The following is a 26,723-nucleotide window of genomic DNA, read 5'->3' as shown; positions in this document are numbered from 1 at the left end:
CTCAAACAAATCTTTATTTATGTTTAACAGCTTGTACTAAGTTATCCCGATGTTGCGTTAACTTTCCACTAAGCCAATGAATAAAAATGTATCATTGGTTTAAGGTTCAAAACTATTAAAAAATATCCACCAAATGGCCTTTACTGGGACACAGAAATGGCACAAAGAAGCATCAATGCATCGATATGGTTCTATGTTTAACTATTGCTATTGATAACTTGTCCTGAAAATCATAAATTAACTTATTTAGCTGGTATTCTTTCATGTTTACCTTATACCCAAAATGGATGGGTGGGATGTTAAGAATATTGGACCCTATGTAGTGAAATTGATAAATTGACACTAATAAAAGTGGTAGATTTTATAGCCTGTATTTTATTTTAAATTGTAGTCGTCGAACAGCTGGTGTGAACGGTATTGTACAATGTCTAATCCATTTCTGAATATCTTATCGTCACCTAAAGTATCCGAACCATCTGGGAAACCTGCCCTTCAGCAAGAAGACGGTTATTCCCTGACATTTGGTCAGAGAGATTCTGATGAAATTAATCGGTACGCCGCAGTCATTAATTCTCCCCCAAAGCTAAATGTTTCTCCATCGAGAGCAGCTGCTAGGTATTCTCCTCGGAAGCAGCACTTGTATTCGTCCGAAGACTTGAGTCATCCCAACCCGCCAAGTCGTTATGACTCCAATCTACAGCTATCTCATAATAGGAGGACACATGCTGTGGTCGATATGGGGACGGAATATAGTGAGGAGGAACCTGGCAGCTACGAAAGTTTGAAGCATGGTTCAAGGATGGGTATGGGAAATCAATATTTAGAGGAGCCTCGAAGAGGTTCGATTGAAATTTCGAAAATGTCTTATAACTCCGGTAAAATTAATGATGACGGTAGCAGTATTTTATCTGGGGATACTTTTGGATATACCCAGTTCCAATTGAACCACCCCCAAAAGAGGTATATTAGACGTGGGAAGTCTGAGGTGAGAAGATCTCCACCATTAGCGAAGCAGAAGAATATTTTAAAATTAGATAATCCGATACCAAGGGGTCTCTTGGACATTTTGCCTCGTAGGGATTCACCTGAGTTCACTGAAATGAGATACACTGCTTGTACAAGTGAACCGGATCTATATAGCCAGGAAGGCTACAACCTTCGAATGGCTGAAATGGATCGTGAATGTCAAATTGTGGTCTGTGTCACCATGTACAATGAGGATAAATACGCACTAGCAAGGACTCTACATTCAATCCAAAGGAACGTAGCTCATTTATGTAAGCGTGAAAGGTCTCCTGTTTGGGGCAAGAATGGTTGGAAAAAAGTTCAAGTTATCATTGTTAGTGATGGTAGGGCTAAGATCAATGGTGGTTCTTTGGACTATTTGAGTTCTATTGGAGTGTACCAAGAAGACATGGCGAAATCTTCGGTTAACGGTGAGCCTGTAAAGGCACATATTTTTGAACTGACGACGCAAATATCTCTCAACGAAAAGCTTAATTATAAAAGTGAAAATATTGTCCCATGTCAGATTGCCTTCTGTTTGAAGGAGGAAAATCAAAAAAAATCAATTCTCATCGTTGGCTATTTAACGCCTTTTGTCCAATACTAGATCCGACTATAGCTGTCTTGGTTGATGTTGGAACTAAGTTAAATGATACTGCCATTTACCATTTATGGAAAGTTTTTGATATGGATTCCAACGTCGCTGGAGCAGCAGGACAAATTAAAACTATGAAGGGTAAATTTGGTCGAAAGCTACTAAATCCACTGGTAGCATCGCAAAACTTTGAATATAAAATGTCCAATATATTGGATAAACCCTTAGAAAGTGTATTTGGATACATCTCAGTCCTCCCAGGTGCTTTGTCTGCCTACCGTTACCGTGCATTAAAGAACCATGAAGACGGGACTGGCCCATTAAACTCTTACTTTCTTGGAGAATCAATGGAGGGAAGGCAGCATGATGTTTTTACCGCTAATATGTATTTAGCGGAAGACAGAATTTTGTGTTGGGAATTGGTGGCCAAACGTGATTCAAAATGGGTCTTGAAGTATGTTAAAGAAGCCCAGGGGGAAACTGATGTGCCAGAAGAGCCTCCGGAGTTTATCTCACAAAGAAGACGTTGGCTTAATGGAGCAATGTTCGCCGCATTATATGCTCAGTTACATTTTTTTCAGATATGGAGGACCAAACATTCAATGACAAGGAAATTTTTTTTCCATATTGAGTTCCTCTATCAGTTTATTCAAATGCTCTTCTCCTGGTTCAGTATATCTAACTTTTTCCTAACGTTTTATTATTTAGCCGGCTCAATGGCTAACGAAATTCAACATGGTAAGATTCTTTTCACCTTTTTTAAATATCTTATCATCTGTGACCTATCAGCAATGTTCATTATTTCTATGGGTAACAGACCGCAGGGGGCAAATCATTTGTTCATTATATCCATGGTGTTGTTGTCAGTCTGTTCCACTTATGCTTTGATATGTGGTCTCATCTTCTCTGCTCGTTCCTTGACTTTTGATGGCACCCCAAATAATGTTTTTACAAATATTATTGTTTCTATTTTATCCACATATGGATTGTACGTTGCCTCATCCTTTATATATCTTGACCCATGGCACATTTTCACATCTTCAATGCAATATTTCCTAATGCTACCAAGTTTTATTTGCACTTTACAAATATTTGCATTTTGTAACACACACGATGTTTCATGGGGTACAAAAGGCTCCACTCAAAGTTCGAAACCTAAATCGGAGGCTATGGTCACACAAGGTCCAGACGGTAAGCAGATTGTTGAAGGTACAGAATGGCCGCAGGATGTAGACAACAAATACCAAGAAATAAAATCCAGGTTGAAAGTCGATGAGGTGGTTAAATCAAAGATCGACTTTGCCCAAAAGCAAAATGATTACTATCGGGATATTAGATCAAGAATTGTGATGATATGGATGTTGTCAAATCTGATATTGATAATGACAGTTACCCAAATTTATGACATTATTGACCCAGGGAGCAATAAATATTTGATGTTTATCTTGTGGTCTGTCGCAGGGTTAGCAGCATTCAGATTTATAGGTTCTTTGGCATTCCTGGGTATGAAGTACCTAAGAATAATTGTAAGTTGGAAACGTAAGACTGAAATCAACCGTTTTTAGCCATTATTATTCGGTACAAACATGCTGTGTTTGACTCAACCCGTTGTCTCAAAAGGTAGCCATGACCTGTTGCGTGTTACGTGAAAGAGAGAAATATATGTATATTAATTTTTAAACCTTTCCCTTTTTTCTTAACAGTCTTATTATTGGAAACCAGATAGATGATCAAGCATTAAGATTCTAAATTCTGACACTCTTTTTTGAGGTTGCAAGAAAAGTTCTAACAACAATAAATACATAGTTATTTTTATAATCATAGATCTGGAAAGAGGACAATCGATATAAAATTCGTGACTTTGAGATACAGTAATATTTAGAGTCGATATCTCCTAAACCTCAGTCATGAGAATGTTCGTATTTTTGTTTGGTAACGATCAAATATTTGTACACAGGCTAATTTTGTACACATTTATAACTTTTAAAGTTATACAACATTTAACATAAACGTTATGATGGCTAACATTAAGACGTTTGTTTTTGCTTGTCGTCGTCGAGATCATGCATTCGTTTTAAGTCTTACGACGCGCGTCGCAGTCTAATAATTGACCAAATTTTGCGTTTTGTGAAATGACAGAAATTGAAATCTAATGCTTCTGTGGGATTGGACATAAGTTAAATAGCCAAATTGACTTCAATGTATAATATATGATTTCTATCCTTATAAACTCTAAAGCAGAATTCTTAACAGAATAGATCAGCTCTCAACTGATAAAGTATAGGATACTGAAACAAGATGTCGGATGATTATTACGTGTTCGGTGACGAATCCTTACTGAAAGGCTCACCGAAGGGAAGCGTAATTCGCAGAACCGGATCTTTAGTGAGACCTGAGAGGAGTCATTTGAATGACCCATCTCACCCTCACCATTTTTATGCACGGAAGGCGAAAGAAACGCAGATGAAAGTTAACCCTTCTACAACTGGTGTTAGGCCAACTACAGAACCAGAACCCGAGAAAAGCCCTAATGAAGAGGTATACACTCTTAAACCCAAAATTGCGCCGAAAAGAGAAGATGATCCATTGTCACTTTGGCAGTTCTATTGTTATTTGATCACTTTTTGGGCACCAGGACCCTTACTAGAATTATGCGGTATGCCAAAGAAGGAACGGCAATTTGCTTGGAGAGAAAAGGTCGGTTTGATTTCTGTAATCCTATACTGTGGTATTTTTGTTGCTTATTTGACATTTGGTTTCACAAATTCGGTCTGTAGCTCTGACAGAAGTAGGCTTCGTAATAATGAGGTAACGGGGGAATTTTTGATCATTCATGGCAAAGCTTATAATTTGGGGACATCTGCACACCCAGCAGCAGCAGGTATTGAGGAGAATACCAATATTCTATATCCACCGATTAGTGCAGGAGGTAAAATTGGATCTTTCCTTTTCCAAAATGTCAATGGTAACTGTAGGGGGTTGATTAGACCCAGGGAAAACTGTACTATTCCACACGAAGGCGACGATGTGGCTTGGTATTTTCCTTGTAAAGTGGTTGATCAAGATGGAACCTCAACTCCTGATTTTAGTCCAAATGCCTATTACAGTGGCTGGGCTTGTCATACTACGAACATGGCAAGGGATGCATATTATAATTTGGAGGCTAATGCGGATGTGTTCTTTACTTGGGAAGATATAAGAAACTCCACAAGAAATCTAGTGGTTTACAACGATGAAGTAATTGATTTAGATTTATTAGATTGGTTACAAATGGATGATCTTGAGATTCCAGGAGCTTTTGATGACTTGCGAAATGCCAACTTGAAAGGATACGATATTTCTGTGATTTTATCTAATAGCCATGACAAACGGCTAGCTCGTTGCTTGACGGAAATCGTTAAGGTTGGAGTCATAGATTCGGATACAGTTGGTTGCATTGCTTCCGAAGTGATTTTATATATATCTTTAGTTTTCATTTTGTCAATTGTTGCTATTAAGTTTATTGTATCTTGTTATTTCCATTGGTGTGTGGCAAGAAAGCAGGGCGCATTTCCCGTTGATAATAAGACTTTGGCAAAAATGGCTAACGATATCGAAGATTGGTCAGAAAACATTAATAAGCAGGGTCCAATTAAAACGGTGGAACCATCTTTGAGAAACAATTTCAAGAAGGAATCCAGTCTAAATATATTATCCAAGGGTCGTTCTAAATTTGATTTTCCTAAAGCTAACTTAAATCCTTCAACTGATGAAAAAATGATAAAAAAGTTAAAGAGCTACGGTGTAACTACCATGGCTATACAAAGTTTACTCAAGGAAGCGGCTATTGAAGATTCCTCGTTTTTATTGAACACATCGAAGTCTCCATATCTTGCATACTCAACTGCTTTCACTGATGATTTGTTTTCACAACATCAAATTAATAGTTTGGATCCGTCTACAATTCATCCGAAAGTTATCCCTCAGCCGGCACCAGATTATATTCCTTTTGGATATCCTTTAATACATGGTATTTGCTTTGTTACCTGCTATTCAGAAAATGAAGAAGGCTTGCGCACAACATTAGATTCTTTATCTACCACTACTTATTCAAACTCCCATAAATTACTAATAGTAATATGCGATGGTTTAATCAAGGGTACAGGGAATAGTAAATATACTCCAGAAATTGCGTTAGACATGATGGAAGATTTTGTCGTTCCTCCAGCCCAAGTTCAAGCGCATTCTTATGTTGCGGTTGCCTATGGATCTAAAAGACATAATATGGCAAAAGTTTATGGTGGGTTTTATAAATATGATGAGAATACAGTTCCTCTAGAGAAACAACAAAGGGTGCCAATGATATGTATTGTGAAATGCGGAACTTCAGATGAACAAGATACTGCAAAAGCTGGAAATAGAGGTAAACGTGATTCTCAAGTGATTTTGATGTCATTTTTACAGAAAGTAACATTTGAAGAAAGAATGACTAGATTAGAATATGAAATCTTGAAAAATATTTGGCAGGTTACAGGCTTAATGAGTGATTTTTATGAGTTTGTTTTAATGGTTGATGCTGATACTAAAGTCTTCCCGGATTCATTAAGTCACATGGTTGCTGAAATTGTTAAAGATCCGAAAGTGATGGGGTTATGTGGAGAAACTAAAATTGCCAACAAGAGAAAGTCCTGGGTAACTGCAATTCAAGTTTTTGAATATTATATATCTCATCACCAAGCTAAAGCATTTGAATCCATATTTGGCTCTGTAACCTGTTTGCCAGGATGTTTTTCTGTTTACCGAATTAAATGTCCGAAGGGAGACGATGGGTTTTGGGTTCCTATTCTCTGTAACCCCGATATTGTTGAACGTTATTCTGATAATGTAACCAACACCTTACACAAAAAGAACTTATTGTTATTAGGTGAGGATAGATATTTGTCCTCGTTGATGTTAAAAACGTTTCCTAAACGCAAACAGATTTTTGTACCAAAAGCTGCTTGTAAGACAATCGTCCCAGATAAATTTAAGGTTTTACTATCGCAGAGGCGTCGTTGGATCAATTCTACCGTGCATAACTTGATGGAATTAGTTTTAATCAATGATCTATGTGGTACCTTTTGTTTTTCTATGCAATTTGTTATTGCGATAGAATTGATTGGAACTGTTGTCTTACCATTAGCAATCTGCTTGACCATATATGTTGTCCTGTGTGCTATAGTAGCTCGACCTGCACCTATTATTACTTTAGAATTATTGGCGATCATATTAGGTTTACCTGGATTACTTATAGTTGTTACAGCTACAAGGTGGTCTTATTTGATTTGGATGGGAATCTATTTAATTGCGTTGCCAATCTGGAATTTTATATTACCAACCTATGCATTTTGGAAATTTGACGATTTCTCATGGGGAGACACCAGACAGGTTCCTGGTGGTGATAAAGGAAATCACTATGATGGAGAGGGTGACTTTGATGGATCTCGAATTCAAATGAAAACTTGGAGAGAATATGAAAGAATGGACAGGATTGAAAGAATTAACAACAAAGTTGAAAATATGACTGAGGTAGAGGAAGAAGATACGAAAGCTATAGAGAGTTGTGATGTCTTCCCTGTACTGGAGACTGATTCTGAGGCTCCAGGATCGGACTTAGAGGGTACAGGAGATAACGAATTTTCTTCTAGGCATAAGCTAGTTATCTATCATTCTCCAAGTGTACCACCTCCAGTTCCATATCCAGAATTACTGGCAACTAATCATCAAGCCCCCAAAGTCTGGCAACAAGTGGAACAACGGCGTTATCAAAAGAAAGAACAACAACCAGAAATAATTCCAAAGTATGAACCACAAACCCAAGAAGATAAACTATCACAACAGCAACGACATCAAGAAGAGCTTCAAAAACGGTTCCAAAAACATGAAAAACAACGTCTACAACAAAGGCTGCAACAAGAACACCTCCAAAAACAATTCCAACTCCATCAACAACAGCTACAACTCCATCAACAGCAATTTCAACTACAACAAAAAGAACGTGAAGAAGTAAAGAGACAATAAAAACAAATGCAGCAACAACTGTCCGGGCTACCGTTCAACTTCAGACACTACTGATATTTACTAGAAGAATACATCTTTTAATGAACAATTAACAGAACGTACAAGCGTCTTTAATTTTGCATATACTTGTATAATATAAATAATAACCTTACAAAAATCTCAAATTAAAGATATTTAGTCATTTGTAATCTAGGTCTTCGTAAGATGCAAGAGAGCGTCAAAGCACATTACATAATCAATAATTAAGTTACTTGGTTGACGTTAAGAAAAAACATATTTAATCTCGATTAATGATGGAATTTATATTGAAAACAGTATAATAAAGAGAAGATTGCTGCAAAAATGAATATTTTAATAAATAAGAAGATAGATATAAATTATTCACCGTTTGTTTTTTATTTTTAATTTCTATAAAACATTGTATAATTTGTCAAAACAATTAGAAATAATATAAAATTATCTGTATCAGTCAGTACCTATAGAAATAAAAGTTAATGTATAAAAGATACAAATGTTCATTATTATTAATATGAGAAATAAAGTATCAAAAATAAAAAGATTCAGAAATATATTAGTTCTTTTCAAAACAACAGATCAATCAATATAGAAAAAGTCAATTATGGGTTTTAACTTTTCTACTTTTGGGCACCCTAAAGTACCAGTATAAGAACGCAAACCCAATCATATTTACAATACAGTAACAAAAGAAGATACCCCAGTTTCTGTATCTATCCTTATAATATATGTTTACACTGGCCAAGTACACGTCGGATTTGTTCATAACACACAGGGAACACAAACCGGAGTCACCCTCAGTACCAGTGAAGTAAGCGGGATGAGTGGATAGATATGGTCTAATGTATTCCTCACAAGTAGTTCCTGATGGGGGGAAAAATTTAACCAATTCATCAGCTGTGCATTTTATCTGAGCTTTGGCCGCACCTGTTGACATGAAAGCGGAAACAACATAGGTTATTGGGGATAGATAGTACATCCAAATCCAGAACTTAGGTAGCTTTTCTTTTGTAACCAAAACACCACAGAATGATAGACATAACATGAAAAAGAAATTGGCAATTATGGCACCGTTCTCGTGACGTTGGATAGCAGCCACACAAAGTTGACCAAAAGTGATGGAAAAGATATAATACGTGACACAAAGCAACCAAAACAGAGCACCACGGGAAGCCGTTTCACCAGATGCAGCTGCATTATGGTAGAATCCGACCGGGTAATAGAAACAGAAGAATGCGAGAGTTCCTACAAGTATGGACCACGGCATTTCTGTTGTGATTTGAGACAAAATAAAGGCTTTCCAAGAGAAAGTTTTTGATGGACGCTCTCTAACTTCATAAAGGTCTCTTTGTTCTTCATATTGAGGTAACATTTGTTGGATTAATGGATTGAGAATCATCATAAACAAAAAGATAGAGAACATTTGATTTTGTAAACCTTGAGTCGAGGTAGATGAATTGAAAAAGGAGAAACCGATAAACAACGCGGAAAAGATACCCATTAAAAATTTACTCCAAATGTAGGTAGGAGATCTCCAAATTTGCTGCCACACTCTTTTGCTAACTACTTTATATTGAGTCCACAAAGAAGTAGCAAATTCCTTCTGACTATCTGGACTTTCATCTCTTGGTTTTTTGCACAATTCGGACTCCATGTTTTCTAATTCTCTTTGAACAGATTGGAATTCCTCAGATGATTTCCAAACCTCATGGTAATCTTGAGTAGCATGAGAACCTGGAGCGGCACCAATAATTTCCAACATGAACTCGGCAGGGTTACAGTTTTCAGGGAATTTTTGAGAACCATGACTTTCGAAATAATCAATCATTGTTTGACAACCTTTACCCAATTCACCAAAGTAAACTGTTCTACCACCACTAGCCAATAGTAATAGCCTATCGAATTCCTGCATCAGGATTGCGGAGGGCTGGTGAATAGTACACAATACGGCTTGACCATGAGTAGCTAACTTACGCATCAACTGGCAAATGGACCAAGCAGTTTGAGAATCCAGACCAGAAGTAGGCTCGTCTAAGAAAAGCAACAGCTTTGGTCTTGCAACCAATTCCACACCAATAGTCAACCTTTTCCGCTGTTCCACATTTAAACCTTCACCTGTAACACCTACAACGGCATCAGCATACGCTTCCATCTCCAAGAGACGAATAATATCTTCCACATAAGCATCTTTTTCAGCCCTTGGCGTTGCCTCTGGTTGCCTCAAGTAAGCACTAAATCTAAGCGCTTCACGTACGGTCTGCGTACGACCATGCAAATCCTGTTGTTGACAATATCCGGTGTTTCTTTGGAAAGAAGCATCCCTTGGTAATCCGTTAACAAACATATTACCAGTAATGACACCCACTTTGACACGATTTGCCAAAACATCCAACAACGTGGTCTTACCAGCCCCAGAACACCCCATTAGAGCAGTTAAAGTACCTGGCTTAACCCAACCGTCGACCCCGTTTAGAATACGCCTAGTTTCTTTCTTGATTTGCACGTCGTAACAAACGTTTCTCCAATGGAAAATATCATCCGACCCAATCTTTTGTATGAGCGAATCAGACGCAACTCCATCGTTGTCGATGTCACTAGATTCCTTGGTTGGAATTCCATTAGACTCCAAATCGCCTTGTTCACCCTTCTTGTTTTTGTTTTTACGCTTCAGTTTCTTCATGGTAGATCTTGTAAACAAAACAACCTCACCCTTCTGCATCTCACCCTTGTTGTACTCGATCAAGACCAAATAGAAAAACAAAAACACCACGGCATACAGAACAACGATAGCCCAATTCCTCCACTTATGACTGTTACGATAACCATACGCCAGCTCCATGTATCTGGTACCGGAAACAGTACTCTGTCCCGGCACTGCACCGATAACAGCACAAACCTGATTGTCTACCGACACCGACTCGTACCCTGGCCCAGAAGGGACAAACCGTGAACAGTCAAACTGCCTGCCATGGAATTCGTTGGCAAACATAGCCTCCATGGACCTCGCAATCGGATTCAGATAAAAGATCCATTTAGACCAACCAAGAATATTATGCTGAGGGATAACAAACCCAACATACAACGAAATCGCCAACAACAAAATAGACGCAGGAGTCATCGTAACATAAAGCGAAGTACAAGCAGCACCAATCGTCCTAAACAAATGTGACATCGCAAACGTCGAAGTCAACGAAACAAGCATGTAGAAGAAAAACGCCCCGGCGCTACGTCTCAAATTCACCATAAAGTAAAAGACAAGATTGAAACACAGACAGATCAAAATCTTCGCCGGCAACTCCGTATAGATAGAAGCTAGGGCATCCGCAGCAGGATGGTAAAATGCATACGTCTTATGCTTCTCAACAATCTTCCGCGCCTCAAACAACGACATAATCTCCAAAAACGACGAAAAAGAATTGAACAAGATAGCAGTATACAGAGCTGACCCACGGAAAAAAAAAGACTCCGTATTCTGCTTCTGATTAAAAAACGTAGAAGCAAGAATCAACCCCATAAAAGAATTAGACAATATCATAAACAAATACACCGACGGATCTCCCAGAATCCTCTTCCAATTCCTATCAACCAGCGTCCAAAACTGCATCCAAAACGTTATCAAATAGGGCGACTTCGAACTCAACCGCCCAGCCTGACGATTACTATGGTACTCAGCCAACTGCTTCCGGCCCTCCCCGCCCGACTGGTGCCTCAAATACTCCTCAATCTGCCCACACAACTCCGCCCGCTCCTTGGACCCCTGCCATCTCTCATAAAACTCCTTCGCCGTCCTGGGCACCTTTTCCTCGTACCCGGCCCGCGCCCGCCGCTCCGCGGGCGCCGTCACCGACGTCAAAAAGTCCGCAGTCGACTGCTGCGCGGGGCACTCCCACCCCATCTCAACAAAATATTCCTCAGCCGCCGAAGCCGTCCCGAAATATATCTCGTACCCTTCGTACAACAACAACACATCGTCGAACAGCTCGTACGCATCCTGCGAACACTGGTAGATCGCTATCAACGGCGTCGTTCGCAACACCTCCGCATTGGTCTTCAGCGCCCGCACAAACTCCAGCGCCGTCGCAGAATCCAAACCACGTGTCGAATTGTCCCAGCACTGCACCTTGGCACCCGCCAGCGTTATCTCCGCCAACGAGACACGTTTCCGCTCTCCGCCGGACACACCTCTGATGTAGTCGTTCCCGACCTTGGTATTGTACGTGTGCGACAACCCGTACGTCGCCATGACAACCGCAGCGTAGTGCTTGTAGTATTCTTCCCTGCTCACCCCCCCCGGACGCACCTGAGGACAACGACACCGCGCTGCAAACTCTAAAGTGTATCCCACAGGCAAGTTGGCAAAATGGGAATCCATCTCTGCCGAGTAGATCACGTCCCCCCGGAAATTCTTACTAATGTCCTTCTGCGATATCCCATCGTAGCTTATAACCGATTCAGGCCTCACCTCAAACCCGTACGTGCGCGCCGCAACCGTCTTCAACAACGACGAGCACCCTGCGCCCGGCCGCCCCAGAACAACACATAGCCGCCCTGGCATAAACAAAGCATCCAGAGGCTTAATAATGTCAAACATCGCCTCCTGCCTGTTCTTGCACCACGGCATCCTCGCATACATAGACTGCACGTACTTCAACGGCCACGTCAAAACCGTGGCCTGGTAGTCTGTGTCACCAGCGCTCCCGCTGACCCTCAGACCCTTCAGACACACCCCCAGCTCCGTCGGCTTGTACCGCTCCCGGTCCCCCACGAACAACTTGCGCATGGAACGCACCCAGAACCGCGAATCAAACTCCTCCGATTCTGGATCCAGCCGCGGATCTGATCCAATTCCTATCGCTGCCAGCTCATCTGCCGTCCCAGAGATGTATCCGTGCTGAACATTCACCGTGCTGCCCCCAGACGACCCAGTCAGCGTGCGCGCCAATGACCGAATGTTTTCCTGCTCCTCTGCGTCCTCCTCTAACCCCAGATAAGGACGGTGCTGTGCCAGCCCGTCTGCAGACTCTCCCTCTTGGAGGGTATCGCCCTCCGGAATGAATTTGTATAGCTTGGTATCCATTTAGGGGAAATCCTCTTTCCTTTCCGTCTCTGTCCAAGCCGCCTGCCTACTATTAATACTTTACTAATACCGTACTTATTGCCTCTATACAAGCTGATGTGCGCTGGAAAACTTCGGAAACAGAACTATGAGTCTTTTTCTTTCTTTCACGATCATCCGCAGCTTGAATCCCCGTACCAGTTGGATGGTTCCCCCCTTAAATAGCTTATCGGATAGCCGTGCTGCAAGAAAAGTTGCGTAAAAAGACAGCGAGCGCGCTGGCATTGTTTAGGGGTTCCGGGCCCGTGCACCGCTTGCGCTGCGTCCTGGCGGACGTATTCGTTTTTATGTTGTTCCGAAGCGGTATGTGCTAACAGAAATTTAAAGAGCCGTTAACCGAGTTTGCTGGATGCAGAAAGGCACTTTTTATTTTTATGCAGTTCCGCGGCAAAGAGGCAGTCCTGGGTTTGCTTTTATGGTACGACAGCGGAGTGTTCAGCAATGGTAGTATTGCAGCCAGATAGATGGGTAGTATGTCCTATGTAGGCCTGTAGTAGGGTTAGACGGGCACTGTGTGTCACTCAAGCTGTGATTTGTCAGTTTGTAGGTTGTGGTAGTGGTCGATTTTTGGATTATAAGCCTCAATGAGGGTATGAAATGTGCTAGAAAAAAAAGTTGAAATGCCAGGAAAAAAAAGTTAAAAAAATAGTATAAAAAATCAGAAAGTAGTAGGTACTTTGTTGCTGTATTTGAAGCCAAGAATCAGAGAAGCGGGCAAGATAGTGATTTAACACGAGCGGAGGCGAGTGAGAGATTGGATCGGTTTAGAAGAAGTTTTTGAGTGTGTTGAATTTTTTGTTAGAAAATATTTTATTAGTTTTTGTTGTTAGATTGTTTTAGTTGCGTTGTAAGTTGGTCGTTTTAGAATGGGACTGGAGATGAGAGGGTCTGTTTCCAGCATGTCTTCGAAGGAGATGATGGACAGGGTGGAGAGTGAGCCATCGAGGAAGCGGATTGAGAGAGAGGACTTAGCGCGGGTGTTGACGCGGGGTAGTGTTGGTGGGGGGGCAGCAGGAGTGGCGGGGGAGCTGGATGAGGAGGTTATTGGTAAGATCAAGAGCCTTGCGAGGACGCTGTCTCGGCATACGACGCGGGACGGGCCGCTGGACGTTGGAGGTGACGATTTTGATATGAAGGCTATATTTTCTGCGTTGGTGCAGGACTCGCAGAGACAGAATATGGAGTTTAGGCAGGCGGGGGTTCTTCTTGAGGACGTGGTTGTGAAAGGGACGGACTCGAGTTATGTGGAGGGCAACGATTATGGGGATGTTTTGAAGCTTCCGCTCACAATTGCCAAGGCGATGCGGGCGCGGAAGAATGGTGTTCGGATGCGCAACATTTTGGAGAAGGTTGATTTCATAGCTAGGCCTGGTGAGATGGTTTTGGTTCTTGGACGTCCTGGGGCGGGGTGTTCTTCGTTGTTGAAGACGGTTGCAGGAGATACAGATCAGTTTAAGTCGGTTTCAGGGTCGATTTCGTATGACGGGATTCCGCAGGATGAGATGATGAGCAACTTCAAGGCGGAGGTGATCTACAATGGTGAGGAAGACGTCCACTTCCCGCATCTGACGTTGAGGCAGACTCTTGATTTTGCGATTGCGTGCAAGACGCCCCATGTTCGTGTGAACAGTCTGACCCGCGCGGATTACATCAGCATGATGAGGGAGTTGTATGCGACAATTTTTGGTCTAAAGCATGCCTACGACACGCCTGTGGGAAACGAATTTGTGAGGGGGGTTTCTGGTGGTGAACGTAAACGTGTTTCTATTGCGGAAGCTCTGGCTGCAAACGGTTCTGTTTATTGTTGGGACAATGCAACGAGAGGGTTGGATGCCTCCACTGCTTTGGAGTATGCGCAGGCTATTCGGATTATGACGAATATTCTAAAGTCTACGTCATTGGTCACAATCTATCAAGCCAGTGAAAAGATTTATGAAGTTTTCGACAAGGTAACCGTTTTATATGACGGTAAGCAGATTTACTTTGGGGATGTAATGAGTGCAAGGGAATACTTTTATGAAATGGGGTATATGTGTCCTCCTAGGCAGTCTACCCCAGAGTTTCTGACCGCTCTGACTGATACCAATGGATACCATAAGATTCGTCCTGGCTTTGAAAATCGTGTTCCAAGAACTGCTGAAGAGTTTGAAGCTTATTGGAGACAGTCGAAAGAGTACAGAGAGTTGAAAGAGGAAATCGAGGATTACAAGAACCAAGTAGATGGTGATATTACCAAGGAGCAATTACAAAAATATAAACTGCAACGGAAGTCCAAATATTCTCGTAAACGCAGTCCTTATGTGCTATCCTTTGCAGAACAAGTGAAATTGTGTACGATCCGTGGGTTCCAAAGGATTTATGGTGATAAGTCATTCACTCTGATCAATACTGCTGCTGCAATTATTCAGGCTTTGATAACCGGGTCTTTATACTTCCAATCTCCAGAAGGTACCTCGGGTGCTTTCTCTCGGGGAGGTGTCTTGTACTTTGCTGTCTTATATTACTCTTTGATGGGTCTTGCAAATATCAATTTTTCAAATAGGCCAATTTTACAAAAACACAAGCTTTATACGCTCTATCATCCGAGCGCAGAGGCATTGGCGTCGACCTTTTCTGCTTTTGTCTTTAGACTAATTGGGTTAACAGCATTCTTCATAGTGTTGTATTTCTTATCTGGATTAACGTACGAAGCGGATAGATTCTTTGTTGTCTATTTGTTTTTAGTAATGGCCGCGGAAAGTATCAACGCTCTGTTTGAAATGATTACAGCATTGTCTGGTTCCATCGCACAAGCGAATGCTATTTCTGGTATAGTAATGCTTGCAATTTCAATGTATTCTACCTATATTATCCAACCCCCATCTATGCACCCATGGTTCAAGTGGCTGTCTTATATTCTGCCAATTAGATATGCTTTTGAGAGTATGTTGAATGGTGAATTCCATGGGAGGAAGATGAGTTGTACTGAAAGCTACGTCCCAAGTGGACCCTCATATCAAGGTATTTCGGATCAAAACAAGGTCTGTGCATTTGTTGGCTCTAAACCAGGTCAAAGTTGGGTTCTTGGTGATGATTATTTAGGCGTGCAATACGAATATTCCTACTCACATCAATGGAGGAACCTGGGAATATTGTGCTGCTTCTTTCTTGGATTCTTACTGATCAAGTGTTTGGCAACCGAATTCAAGAGACCGCTCAAAGGAGGAGGGGATTCTTTGGTCTTTAAAAAGGGAACTTTGGCCAGAAAGAAAAAATTGCAACATGATGTCGAATCTTCCTCACCGGGAACTACTTCTGAAGCGAAATACATGGTGTCTGATGATTCTAACCTTCCTGTCACCGGTGCTGGTATATTCGAAGGTTTAAAGAATGAAGATGTCTTCTTATGGAAAAACGTAAGTTACACTATTCCTTACAAGGGTACCAAACGGAAATTATTGGATGAGGTGTCTGGTTATTGTATTCCTGGCACATTGACTGCTCTAATGGGCGAATCAGGTGCTGGCAAGACTACACTTTTGAATACCCTTGCACAGAGAAATGTTGGTATCATCACGGGTGACATGTTAGTTAACGGTCTGCCAGTAGATATCAGTTTCGAACGTAGAACGGGTTACGTCCAACAGCAGGATGTCCACATTAAAGAAATGACTGTTCGTGAGTCTCTTCAATTTTCTGCAAGGTTGCGTAGACCTGAGTCAGTCCCTGACGCAGAAAAACTGGATTACGTTGAAAAGATTATTGAAGTTTTAGGAATGACAGATTATGCCGATGCCGTTGTTGGAGATGTTGGCTACGGTTTAAACGTTGGACAAAGAAAAAAATTGTCGATTGGTGTTGAATTAGTAGCCAAACCTTCACTTCTTCTGTTCCTTGATGAACCGACTTCTGGTTTGGATTCGCAATCCTCATGGGCCATTGTTCAGCTATTGAAAAAATTGGCCAAAGCGGGCCAGTCAATCCTCTGTACCATCCATCAACCTTCTGCAACGTTATTTGAACAATTTGATAGATTGTTGTTGTTGAAAAAAGGTGGGCAAACTGTTTACTTTAATGATATTGGTGAGCATTCTAAGACAATATTAGATTACTTTGAGCGTAATGGTGCGCGTAAGTGTTCACCATCAGAAAATCCAGCAGAATATATTTTGGAGGTCATTGGTGCAGGAGCCACGGCCACTACTTCTGAAGATTGGGCTAAAATTTGGAGAAATTCTCCTGAATTTGCCAAGGCTAATGCTGAAATTGACAAGATACTTGATGAATTGAAGAAAACTAAAACACCTCATAATCTAGAAAACAATGACAAATACGCAACTAGCTATTTCTACCAATTCTGGTATGTCCAGCAAAGAACTTGTAAAATGTTTTTCAGGGATCTTGATTATATCATGGCAAAACAGATGCTTTTCTTGGTTGGTGGTCTTTTCATTGGTTTTACATTTTATGATGTCGGAGACTCATACACTGGGTTACAAAACACTATGTTTGCCGTCTTTATGTCTGTTGTGATGTCGGCCCCCGCAATGAACCAGATACAAAGCCGTGCTGTCAAATCTAGAGATCTATATGAGGTTAGAGAATCCAAATCTAATATGTTCCACTGGTCCTTAGTGATGATCACAGAGTATTTAGCGGAGTTGCCTTACCAGTTCTTCTTCTCTACCATCTTCTACTGCTGCATGTTTTTCCCATTAAAGTCTCACGCTTCCTCTTACAGAGCGGGTGTATTCTTTTTGAACTATGTCGTGATTTTCCAACTATACTTCGTTGGTCTGGGCTTGGCTGTTTTGTATGCCTCTCCAAATTTAGAGTCAGCTAATGTGATCCTTGGTTTATGTCTATCCTTCTTGATTTCCTTCTGCGGCGTGGTCCAACCTTACCGTTTGATGCCCGGCTTCTGGAAGTTTATGTTCCGCGCAAGTCCTTACACTTATTTCACCCAAAACTTGTTAGGCCTGCTATTGCACGACAAGCCTGTTGTTTGTAGTCCCAAAGAGCTTTCATACCTCAACCCTCCACAGGGCATGACTTGCGGTGACTACATGAGCGACTTCCTGAAGTCCGCAAGTGGCTACATTCAAAACCCTGATGCAACTGCTAACTGCGCTTACTGTACCTACACTGTTGGTGATGAATACTTGGCATCAATATCTAGTAAGTATAGTTACATCTGGAGAAACTTCGGACTCTTCTGGCTCTACATTGGATTCAACTTTATCGCGATGCTAGGCCTATATGTAGTGTTCCACTCTACGTTCTCCTTCAAGAAGCATCTGTTCAGAAAATAGCGCCAATAATTCTCAAAAGGTAAACCTTTCATATAATTAACTGTTCATACTAATACTTGAAATATTATATAACAATCTTATACTCAGTAATAAAAACCCACATGATGTCTGCCGACTTTAAAATTGTTGATTTTTTAATAGCTATTGCTTTACAAATGTAAAGTGATGTTTTAATAGCTGTTGATTTATAAATGTAAAGAAACTAAGAAAACCCTGTATAATGGTATCTTCGGTATATTGCGGTCTTTTACAGTCCTTCGAATAGATGCTTGTCCTTAGATTGGAAACCAGAAAAAGCGTCTTTTGATATGTTATTCAATGTGTTGTACTAATCTAGGAATTCCCATTTGAAGTTTCTTATTGGCGTGCTGTGTTGATTGATTGATTAACATATCACTAAATTCTAAAAGTTGCAAAAAGCAAACATCAAGAGATAAGATTGCGATGACTAATAATAACTAAAGTGTTAAGTTCTTATCGTGCGATTCTAAACAAAGGGTAATTGTAATGTTCTGTCACGTAGCTCCAAGCTAGGAGTTTATATTAAAGAATTAGCACTCGAGGCTCATATACATAGCATGAAGTTACGTGGCAGGCGAGTTGGTCGAAAGATGTGTGAAGTACTTTAATAAGACGAGGACTTTTGGTAGCGTTAGGTACTGGTTAGCTATATTTCTAGATGTCGTTGCAGTTGGCAGAATATTTTAGCAACCCTTCCTCAAGGGTGGTTAAGAAGGAGCAGCTGGAGAAGGAGCAGCTGAAGATTGATAAGGAGATTTCTAAGTCAGCTGACGAGTCATCTACAAATACGTTGTATACCGGATGGGCTTCCAAGTTTTATTATAACTATCTCTTGGTTGATAAGGCAAGTTCCAATGTTTCACTTAAAGAGTCCTTTTTGTATAATTATGATTTGAGGCCTGTCGAAAGCGAGAGGCGAGTTTGGTCCTGGTTTAATTACTTCTACTTTTGGGTTGCGGATAGCATCAATTTGGGCAGTTTCCAGGTGGCAGCTAATGGTTTACAGATGGGTTTGAATTGGTGGCAGTGTTGGCTTACTGTTTGGTTTGGCTATTCTTTTCTAGCCGTTCTTGTCACCCTTGTATCTAAAATGGGTTCAAATTACCATATTTCTTTCCCTATAACTATAAGGGCTTCGTTTGGGATATTTTTCTCCCTGTGGCCTATAATAAATCGTGTGTTGATGGCTGTGATTTGGTATGCTGCTCAGTGCTTTATTTCTGTTGGTCCTATTTCTATCATGTTGAAAGCGATATTTGGGACAGATGTGGATACGAAGATGCCGACGACAATTAATGATCCTAACCTAACATCTTACCAATTTCTTTGCTTTATGATATTTTGGTGTATTTCATTGCCATTCTTAATTGTGGCTCCGCAGAACTTGAGGCACCTCTTCACCGCAAAAGCTGCTATGGTGCCGTTTGCAGCTTTTGGTATGCTTATATGGGTGTTATCTAAATCTGGAGGTAAGATAGAATTAGGTTCATTAAACGACTTTGAAATACATGGTTCAGAATTTTCTTGGGTTTTTATTAGGTCGATTATGGGTTGTATAGGCAATTTTGCAACGTTAATTATTAATGTACCTGATATTACGAGATTTTCTAAGACTAGGAAATCTTCACTATGGGTACAAGTGGTTTCTATTCCTATGTTGTTTTCCCTCACCTCATTGATAGGGATATTAACCAATGCTGCTGGGTACAAGGTATTTGCTGTTAATTATTGGTCACCAATTGATGTTCTAGAAAAGCTACTGGAAGCTAATTACTCTGCTAGTTCTCGGGCAGGTGCCTTTTTTATTGCATTTATCTTCACCATTGCGCAACTTGGAACAAATATTAGTGCGAATTCATTATCTGCGGGCACAGATATGACTGCATTGCTACCAAAATTCATTGATATCAAACGAGGCTCTGTTATCTGTGCGTTGCTCGCATTATGTATATGCCCTTGGAAGTTCATGTCTTCTTCATCCAAGTTCAGGGATGCGTTGAGTGTATATGCTATATTCTTGTCTAGCATTGCTGGTGTTGCAGTAGCCGATTATTATGTTGTAAGACGTGGCTATTTGAAATTAATCCATCTATATTCAGTGAATGAGAAATCCTTTTACATGTATGGTAACAAGTTTGGAATTAATTTTAGAGCTCTCGTAGCCTATATTTGTGGGCTTGTTCCAAACATTCCAGGTTTTATTGCCACCGTAGCTGATGACGTTCATGTTTCAGAAGGGGCCATTAAGTTATACTATTTAAACTATTGGGTTGGATTTTCTTTGTCTTTTGTTATCTATCTAGTGATGTGCCATTTCTTTCCTGTTAAAGGCTCACCAGTTAAACACATATTCACAGAAAAAGGCTGGTATGAAAGATGGGCTTATGTTGAGAACTTTGAAGGAGAGTGGTATACCCATATTGAAAATCCAGAGTTATTAGATGACAATATCAGTTTGAAAGATGAAGACTTGCATTCCAGGTAAAGCACTCATTCCACAGATATTTATTCACAGTTTCTACCTGTAAAAGTCAAGATCACTCAAGTCTTACTGTTATTACCCGTTAGCTTAAATCGGTTATGCCTTTATAGAGGTTTGGCTACCTTAGCCTCTTTCGCTTTCGGACCAACCCTTCATTTCCATCCTGACCAGCGATCCATATAGACAATAATATGTTCCAATCAAGTCAATTTCATATTTTTTTTGAGCGTGATATGGGGATATTATACTGTGTTGAGTGCCCAGTCTTTTGGGTTCCCTAATACCGTCTTTCCGTTAGATCTGTCCACGTTAAATTTAACTAACTACTTTTTGTTAGACTCAATTAAGATGATCCAAATATTTTCAGGCTATATTATCCCTATTAAGGTACATTTATGCTTAGGGACGCCAGCAGATTTGAGTTTTTAAAGCTAACTTAGTGGTAACGATTTTATTATAAAGTCGAGATAAAATGTCACCAAATAAGATAAATGAGAGGGATCATTAGAGAAGTTCAATTAATGCTTATATAATGGAGATACTTGTAGTTAACAAATAGATGTCCTAAACTGTTATCAATATTATACGTGTGGTTTTAGTGAGTTGCTACTTCCAATTGCTCTGTAACATATTTTACTTCGTTCGATCAAATCCATTTTATTTTGAGGGCAGCCAGCTAGGTCACGTGCTTGATTGTGCTCTGTTGAGGATCAGTTACTGCTTATGTAGTCTCTAATGGGATCAATTGCCCTCTAGTGTCCTAGGGGAAACTCCTAATCTAATCTAATCTAATCTAGCTAGCTGGGTCTCACACTGATACATCATTGTGGGTTTCACGCTGGCATCCTCACAGTGACTATCAGCCTCATATTCGTCTGACAGCTCTGATACGCTGCTCCTTAGCTGGGTTATCGCTGTCTACTAGCTTCTCTTTTGATTTTACGCCTGTCGAGGGCCACTAGTTGGGGTCACGTGCTAGCTTGAACTTCTCGTCACGTGCCAACTAATACTTAGGTTGATGATCAGTTACTGTTTATATAGTCTCTAATCTGGCTCAACTACCCTCTGGGGATCTAGCTGGACCTATATCTAATCTAATCTAGCTAGTTTGGGTCTTCTTATATAGTTTCTGTTGTCCTACTTAAGCTCTCTTGCTTACTTGCTATGCAGATTCCTAGCCGATAACAGCTCAGCGGTTATCTTGACACTTCTAACAACTCTGATTCGCTGTTATACAATGGTTATCATCTTCATAGTCTCCTAACGACTCTGATTCGCTGCTTCTTTGTCTTGTTATCGTGACTATCAACATGCTCCTTAGCCTGACTATCATAACTATCGGGATGCTCTTTTTTTTTGATTTTACGACACATGACATTAGGAGGTCTTTCAATTAGCCTTCAAGTAGTGTGCAGTCACTAGCTTTTAAAGCTTCTATGGCCAAGTTGGTAAGGCGCCACACTAGTAATGTGGAGATCATCAGTTCGAATCTGGTTGGAAGCATTTATTTTTCCAGACCGAATGTCACGGAAGAAAGCACTTCGTTGTTTTTGTCCCTATAATGATACCTGTTCGATACGAAGAATGCTCAAAAAAGGAACCAGAGTATCATTAAGCTTTGCAGTTATATATATATATATGAATGTATATGCTTAAATTTAATTCGAGTCACTATTCTGATGGCGAATTTTGTAGATTACAACTTAACCTTAGTGGTTCCTATATTGGGTATTTGATGTAACTAATAAACACGTACATGACAAGTGTATAGAAAAAAATGATGTGGTGGTAGTAGTGATGGTAGTAATATTTAATAATGACAATAATTGTGTGGTAGAATTAGTGTTGACTAGAAAGACTATGCACAACTGTTTTTTTACCTCGTAAAAATTTTTTTATTCACCTTTATTCTTTGACAGAATTCTGGTGTTAGAGCAGTAGCTTAAGCATTAGGAACATATTTCAGTGCCTGTGTCTTGTTCAATCGCTATCAGGATTAGTGATTCTTAACGGTCTATTCTCCGTTACATCCGGAAGAGAACTGTTACTAAGCCTAGGCCTCCCGGATCCAGGTTCTTGGTAATTTGCCATCGGTGCATGCTCAGCGAAGAAACCGTGCCCTTGTGCTGCCATTGAATTTTCGGATCCACTCCGTAGTTGAAATCTTGAAGTCGCGCTTGAGGTCGGGTTGGATTGATGCAAGGGGAGCGGATCTCTCTCTCCAACAGAGTAAGGCTGGTGGAATCGTTTCTCTTCAAGATCGGTGACAGTTGAATCATCGTCATGAATACGGTTCCACAATAGGAAATACACCAGCCCCGCAATGAGTCCAATAGCCAATAGAATACCTATAATAATTCCGGCAATGGAACCGCCCGACAATTTATGGCTACTTTTCGATACGGAAGTGGTCGTCGATGTAGCAGAAGCTTCTGTGTTGCTTGATGAAGGGGTTGGTGTAGTGCTAAACACAGTAGTTATTACCGTAGAGTACTCCAAGTTATTGATGGAGAACGACGATATGATGGTGGTTACTGCGGTGGAATATTGAACTGCAGTGGAACTCGGGGTACGACTGGTGGCAGACGGAGTTGGCGCAGAAGGTGAGCTTGAGCTTGAGCTTGAGCTTGAATTAGGGCTTGTAGTTGCGGTAGAACTTGATGTAGATGAGACGGAAGATGCTATTTCCGACGATTTAGATGCAGGAGTTCCTGATGAAGATGATTCTTCCGTTTCCTCGGCTCTTGAGTCTGTCGTTGAAGTGATTGAAGTCGATGAAAGTGAAGAAGGTGACGAACTGGATGAAGAGGATTCAACCGAAGTCGATGAACTTTGAGAAGTTGCTCCGGCAGATGAAGAGCTGCCAGAAACAGCTGAGGACTTCGAGCTACTAGGAAGAGCATCCCTGATATTCTTCAAGTTAACCAAAACACTAAAATAGTCATAACCACCACAGATTTCAGTATCAATCCCATTACACTTCGCAGTACATTCAGACTCATCGCTAGCTACAAGAGTGCTTAGCACCTTAGCACTATCACCACAGTAGCACGTATCAGAATTTATTAATGCTGCTATTGCAGCACTCCCGCAGTGATCTTGACAGTAGCCCCTTGACTGATACCCGTATTCAGATTGAAGTGTCAAATGTGATTCCAGGTCCGATTTCTTATAACACCCATTATACCTAAAAATATCTACTGCTATTGCAACAGCAGCAAGATATGCACATATCGCTAATCGCGAGAACGTAATGCGTTCCATCATATTATGTGTATCCACCCTATCACTATGCTACCCTCCTGCTTCTTACTAGCAAATGTAAATATCTCTCTTGAAATGACACTTGGTCCTTGGATGGGTTCTATAGCTCTGAAGTCTATACCCAAAATTTTGATCTCACTGGTCTTTTGCAATAGTGTGGTGGAACTAAATCCTTTCACTGTAACTGTTCTTTCCAACTTGGTATAAGTTGAACAAAAGTGGGCAGTAATGGTGTAAAACAAAAAGTAATACCAAATTTGACTTACCTGTAGATCTAACTAAGAATGTATTACTGTATACGATAACCCAGTGCCCTAATACAGAATTATCAGATCGTAAAGTCTTCATATGCTCGTGTCAGAGAGTAAACCGAGCCCACACAATTCTGAGGAATTCCTGCTCGTGTCGTCCATATATAGATAGATAGCTATATAACATGTCATCCGGTTAAGCACCGAGTGTGAAATTTCCGATGCAGCAACTAAAACCTTAGGTTTCTAACAGACAGCTGTAAAAAAGGTAACATTTTTGCCTCCTGCCTATGCTCGAGCAAACCTTCTTGAATCAACATCTATGCACTAACTACTTTCAGTCCCATCCATTACGACATGACTACGTTTGCTGTGGGGTTTAACCTTTCCTTGCTAGCCAACATAATAATGCATGCAGTGGCCGACTGATAAAAGACATGCTCCTCTATCTTAATCGTTTGCAATACATCCGTGCCTGGTAGTAGAAACTCCAGAGTCTGGTATTGGCGAGTCACAAGTACGCACCTTTATAACTTATAGAAACCTGCCATACTGAACAGAAGGCATCTCTTTTTCTTCCAACTAGTGGAATCAAATTAAATGAACAATAGGCTATTGAGGATACCAATTGTTTCTACAAGCCAACCGAGCGGCAAAAGATCAAAAATAGAAGTGACATCCACTGCACTCTTAATGATCTATTATTCTCTATAAATCCATTACGCTATGTATCTACCTCGATTGTCAAACAAAATCTTCACTAAATTTGTCTATAGAAACACCTTACAGAAGTTACTACAGAAGGGACAAGAGCCTAGATGTTGGCTTCATCTAGAAGTATTCCTATTCTACACTGGAAGCTACTGAAAATTCCCAAGTTAGCCCCTACACAAACTCCACACAAAACTAACAGGCTTTTATTTTGCGATAACCACCACCTCACCACCATCATCGCTTTCTATCCTTGGTTCTGGTCCACGCTTTTCCGATTACATAAATGCGCCCTAAATGACACCAGCTTTCGAGATCGCATCTTCGAGAAATCCTATTTTTAGAATCTTGTGATGAAAATATTTGAATTCGCCGTTTTTGAGATGTCTCCGTGGAACGTGGTCACATGACCGACAATATCATGTCACGTGAGTGATTTCTGGATTTGCGGTGTTACCCGGTCATTATGATTACCCGGAGAATTGGAAATTCGACGATTCTAAGCTGGAAGGAAAAAGCGCTCCACCATCATCATCATCTCTTCTGCGCAGTATTATCTGTGCAATGATATATTGAGGATTAACGGTATAAAGAGTTTTATGGAGTCTATTAAGAAGGCAGAGAGACGGATTGCTAAGAAGAAGCAGGTTTACAAGGCGATTCTGGACAATGCGTACGCGAATGATGGTCAGTTGTGGCCTTTAGTAGATGAGCAAGGCCTGGTGGTGGAGTTATTGGATAAGACGATTTTAAGGCCGTTGAAACACAGTAGTCATTTGGGTGCATCGGAGAAGCCTGTGCAAGTGGTTACGGGATACAATGAGGTAATGGAATTTCTGACGGGTGCGTGTGCTGATGAGGGTTTGAAGGAGGTGTTTCTGTTTGTATGCAATAAGGATTTGGCTGGAGTGTTGGTGGAGCAAATACCTATTGCTGCGTATATGTCGCGATACGATGTTTGTTTGGTGCAGCTTCCCAAAGGAAGTTTGGCAAGGTTCACTGAGTGTCTTGAGGGGATAGCTCATGATGGGCTGCTGCTTGTACCCGTTGTGAAGGATGGCTTGGATAAGACCTTTACCAGTAAGATCAGGGATTGTGTTCCAGCACAAGAGATACCATGGCTGCAATCGGCCAGGTATAAACGTGCACCAGTTAAGATGTTGCGAACGGTCATTCCAATCGGCAAGCAGAAGCAGAAGTAGGGAGTATGCTCTGGGATGGAAGGCCTTTTCGATTTATGGTGTTGTTGCACCCGTGCATCCCTTATTAAATGTCGTTGATCTTTCAGTTTTTCTCGAACAATCTGTGTGAGGACGAGTTTAACCGTTTTAAAAGTAGCATGGTTTGGAGCTCTACAATTTTTAAGTGAGCAAAAGAGTAGTGCATTCGATTGTTTAGTTCGAGAAAGTTTCCTCTGTGTTCTAGGGATAGCGTTGTTACATTGGATCCGATATTGAGAGTTTGTACTATAAGATAGTATGGTTGTCTTGAATCCTAATAATTGGCATTGGATTGACAAGAACACCTTACCATGGACCAAAGACTACTTCAATAGCAAATTCAATGACTGGACAATCGAGAATGGGGACAGTAAGTTTCGTGTTGTATCTGTTTCGTCTATTTCTGGTGACTCTAATGTGACCCAGAGGAAGGGTAAAGTCATATGTTACTTTGATTTAAAGCTAGAATTTACGGTTGCCGTTTCAGGACACGTTCTAGACAATGAGGAGGAGGATGTCTGCGAGGGAACAATAAGCGTACCAGAATTTGTGCATGACGAGTGTGAATTTGGGATTGAATATGTTGGGTTTGGTAAGCAAGAGTCTGTTATCAGACAGCAGTTCACTCCGAAATTTGTTGAGGAGTTGTTAAAATATCAGTCCACTTTGGTGGATGCGCATTCGAAAGATGTCCAGCATACACTATGAAACTG

At 40.7% G+C, this 26,723-nt stretch overlaps 7 protein-coding genes, 1 non-coding gene and 1 further gene across 8 annotated transcripts, besides 1 other annotated feature; 7 read left to right on the top strand and 2 right to left on the bottom strand.

Moving 5' to 3' along the window:
- Window positions 1-424: 424 nt before the first annotated feature.
- Window positions 425-3,165, top strand: Ecym_3607 (the record flags this gene model as incomplete).
- A 733-nt stretch (window positions 3,166-3,898) lies between these two features.
- CHS3 (chitin synthase CHS3) lies at window positions 3,899-7,639 on the top strand (the record flags this gene model as incomplete). Its single annotated transcript, XM_003645838.1, has 1 exon — window positions 3,899-7,639. The coding sequence occupies one exon, from the start codon at window positions 3,899-3,901 to the stop codon at window positions 7,637-7,639; it is 3,741 nt and encodes a 1,246-aa protein (XP_003645886.1).
- A 613-nt stretch (window positions 7,640-8,252) lies between these two features.
- On the bottom strand, window positions 8,253-12,731 carry Ecym_3605 (pleiotropic drug resistance family ABC transporter; the record flags this gene model as incomplete). Its single annotated transcript, XM_003645837.1, has 1 exon — window positions 8,253-12,731. One exon carries the CDS (start codon window positions 12,729-12,731, stop codon window positions 8,253-8,255), a length of 4,479 nt encoding a protein of 1,492 aa, XP_003645885.1.
- A 905-nt stretch (window positions 12,732-13,636) lies between these two features.
- Window positions 13,637-18,061, top strand: Ecym_3604 (uncharacterized protein; the record flags this gene model as incomplete). The annotated part of the gene is made up of 1 exon (XM_003645836.1): window positions 13,637-18,061. The coding sequence occupies one exon, from the start codon at window positions 13,637-13,639 to the stop codon at window positions 18,059-18,061; it is 4,425 nt and encodes a 1,474-aa protein (XP_003645884.1).
- A 679-nt stretch (window positions 18,062-18,740) lies between these two features.
- Window positions 18,741-20,567, top strand: FUR4 (uracil permease; the record flags this gene model as incomplete). Its single annotated transcript, XM_003645835.1, has 1 exon — window positions 18,741-20,567. One exon carries the CDS (start codon window positions 18,741-18,743, stop codon window positions 20,565-20,567), a length of 1,827 nt encoding a protein of 608 aa, XP_003645883.1.
- Window positions 20,568-21,510: 943 nt separating this feature from the next.
- Window positions 21,511-21,794: a sequence feature (soloLTR fragment; Ecym_3602).
- Window positions 21,795-21,994: 200 nt separating this feature from the next.
- On the top strand, window positions 21,995-22,067 carry Ecym_3601. The gene has a single exon. It is a non-coding gene; the product is annotated as a tRNA-Thr (tRNA).
- Window positions 22,068-22,544: 477 nt separating this feature from the next.
- Window positions 22,545-23,828, bottom strand: WSC2 (Wsc2p; the record flags this gene model as incomplete). Its single annotated transcript, XM_003645834.1, has 1 exon — window positions 22,545-23,828. The coding sequence occupies one exon, from the start codon at window positions 23,826-23,828 to the stop codon at window positions 22,545-22,547; it is 1,284 nt and encodes a 427-aa protein (XP_003645882.1).
- Window positions 23,829-25,389: 1,561 nt separating this feature from the next.
- On the top strand, window positions 25,390-25,992 carry POP3 (Pop3p; the record flags this gene model as incomplete). Its single annotated transcript, XM_003645833.1, has 1 exon — window positions 25,390-25,992. One exon carries the CDS (start codon window positions 25,390-25,392, stop codon window positions 25,990-25,992), a length of 603 nt encoding a protein of 200 aa, XP_003645881.1.
- Window positions 25,993-26,268: 276 nt separating this feature from the next.
- HCH1 (Hch1p) lies at window positions 26,269-26,718 on the top strand (the record flags this gene model as incomplete). The annotated part of the gene is made up of 1 exon (XM_003645832.1): window positions 26,269-26,718. One exon carries the CDS (start codon window positions 26,269-26,271, stop codon window positions 26,716-26,718), a length of 450 nt encoding a protein of 149 aa, XP_003645880.1.
- Window positions 26,719-26,723: the final 5 nt, after the last annotated feature.

The sequence above is a fragment of the Eremothecium cymbalariae genome, chromosome 3, assembly GCF_000235365.1.
Source record: "Eremothecium cymbalariae DBVPG#7215 chromosome 3, complete sequence".
In the NCBI taxonomy this organism is placed as follows: Eukaryota; Fungi; Ascomycota; class Saccharomycetes; order Saccharomycetales; family Saccharomycetaceae; genus Eremothecium; species Eremothecium cymbalariae.
The sequence above is the reverse complement of the archived record's forward strand: the minus strand, read 5'-3'. Positions and strand labels throughout refer to the sequence as shown.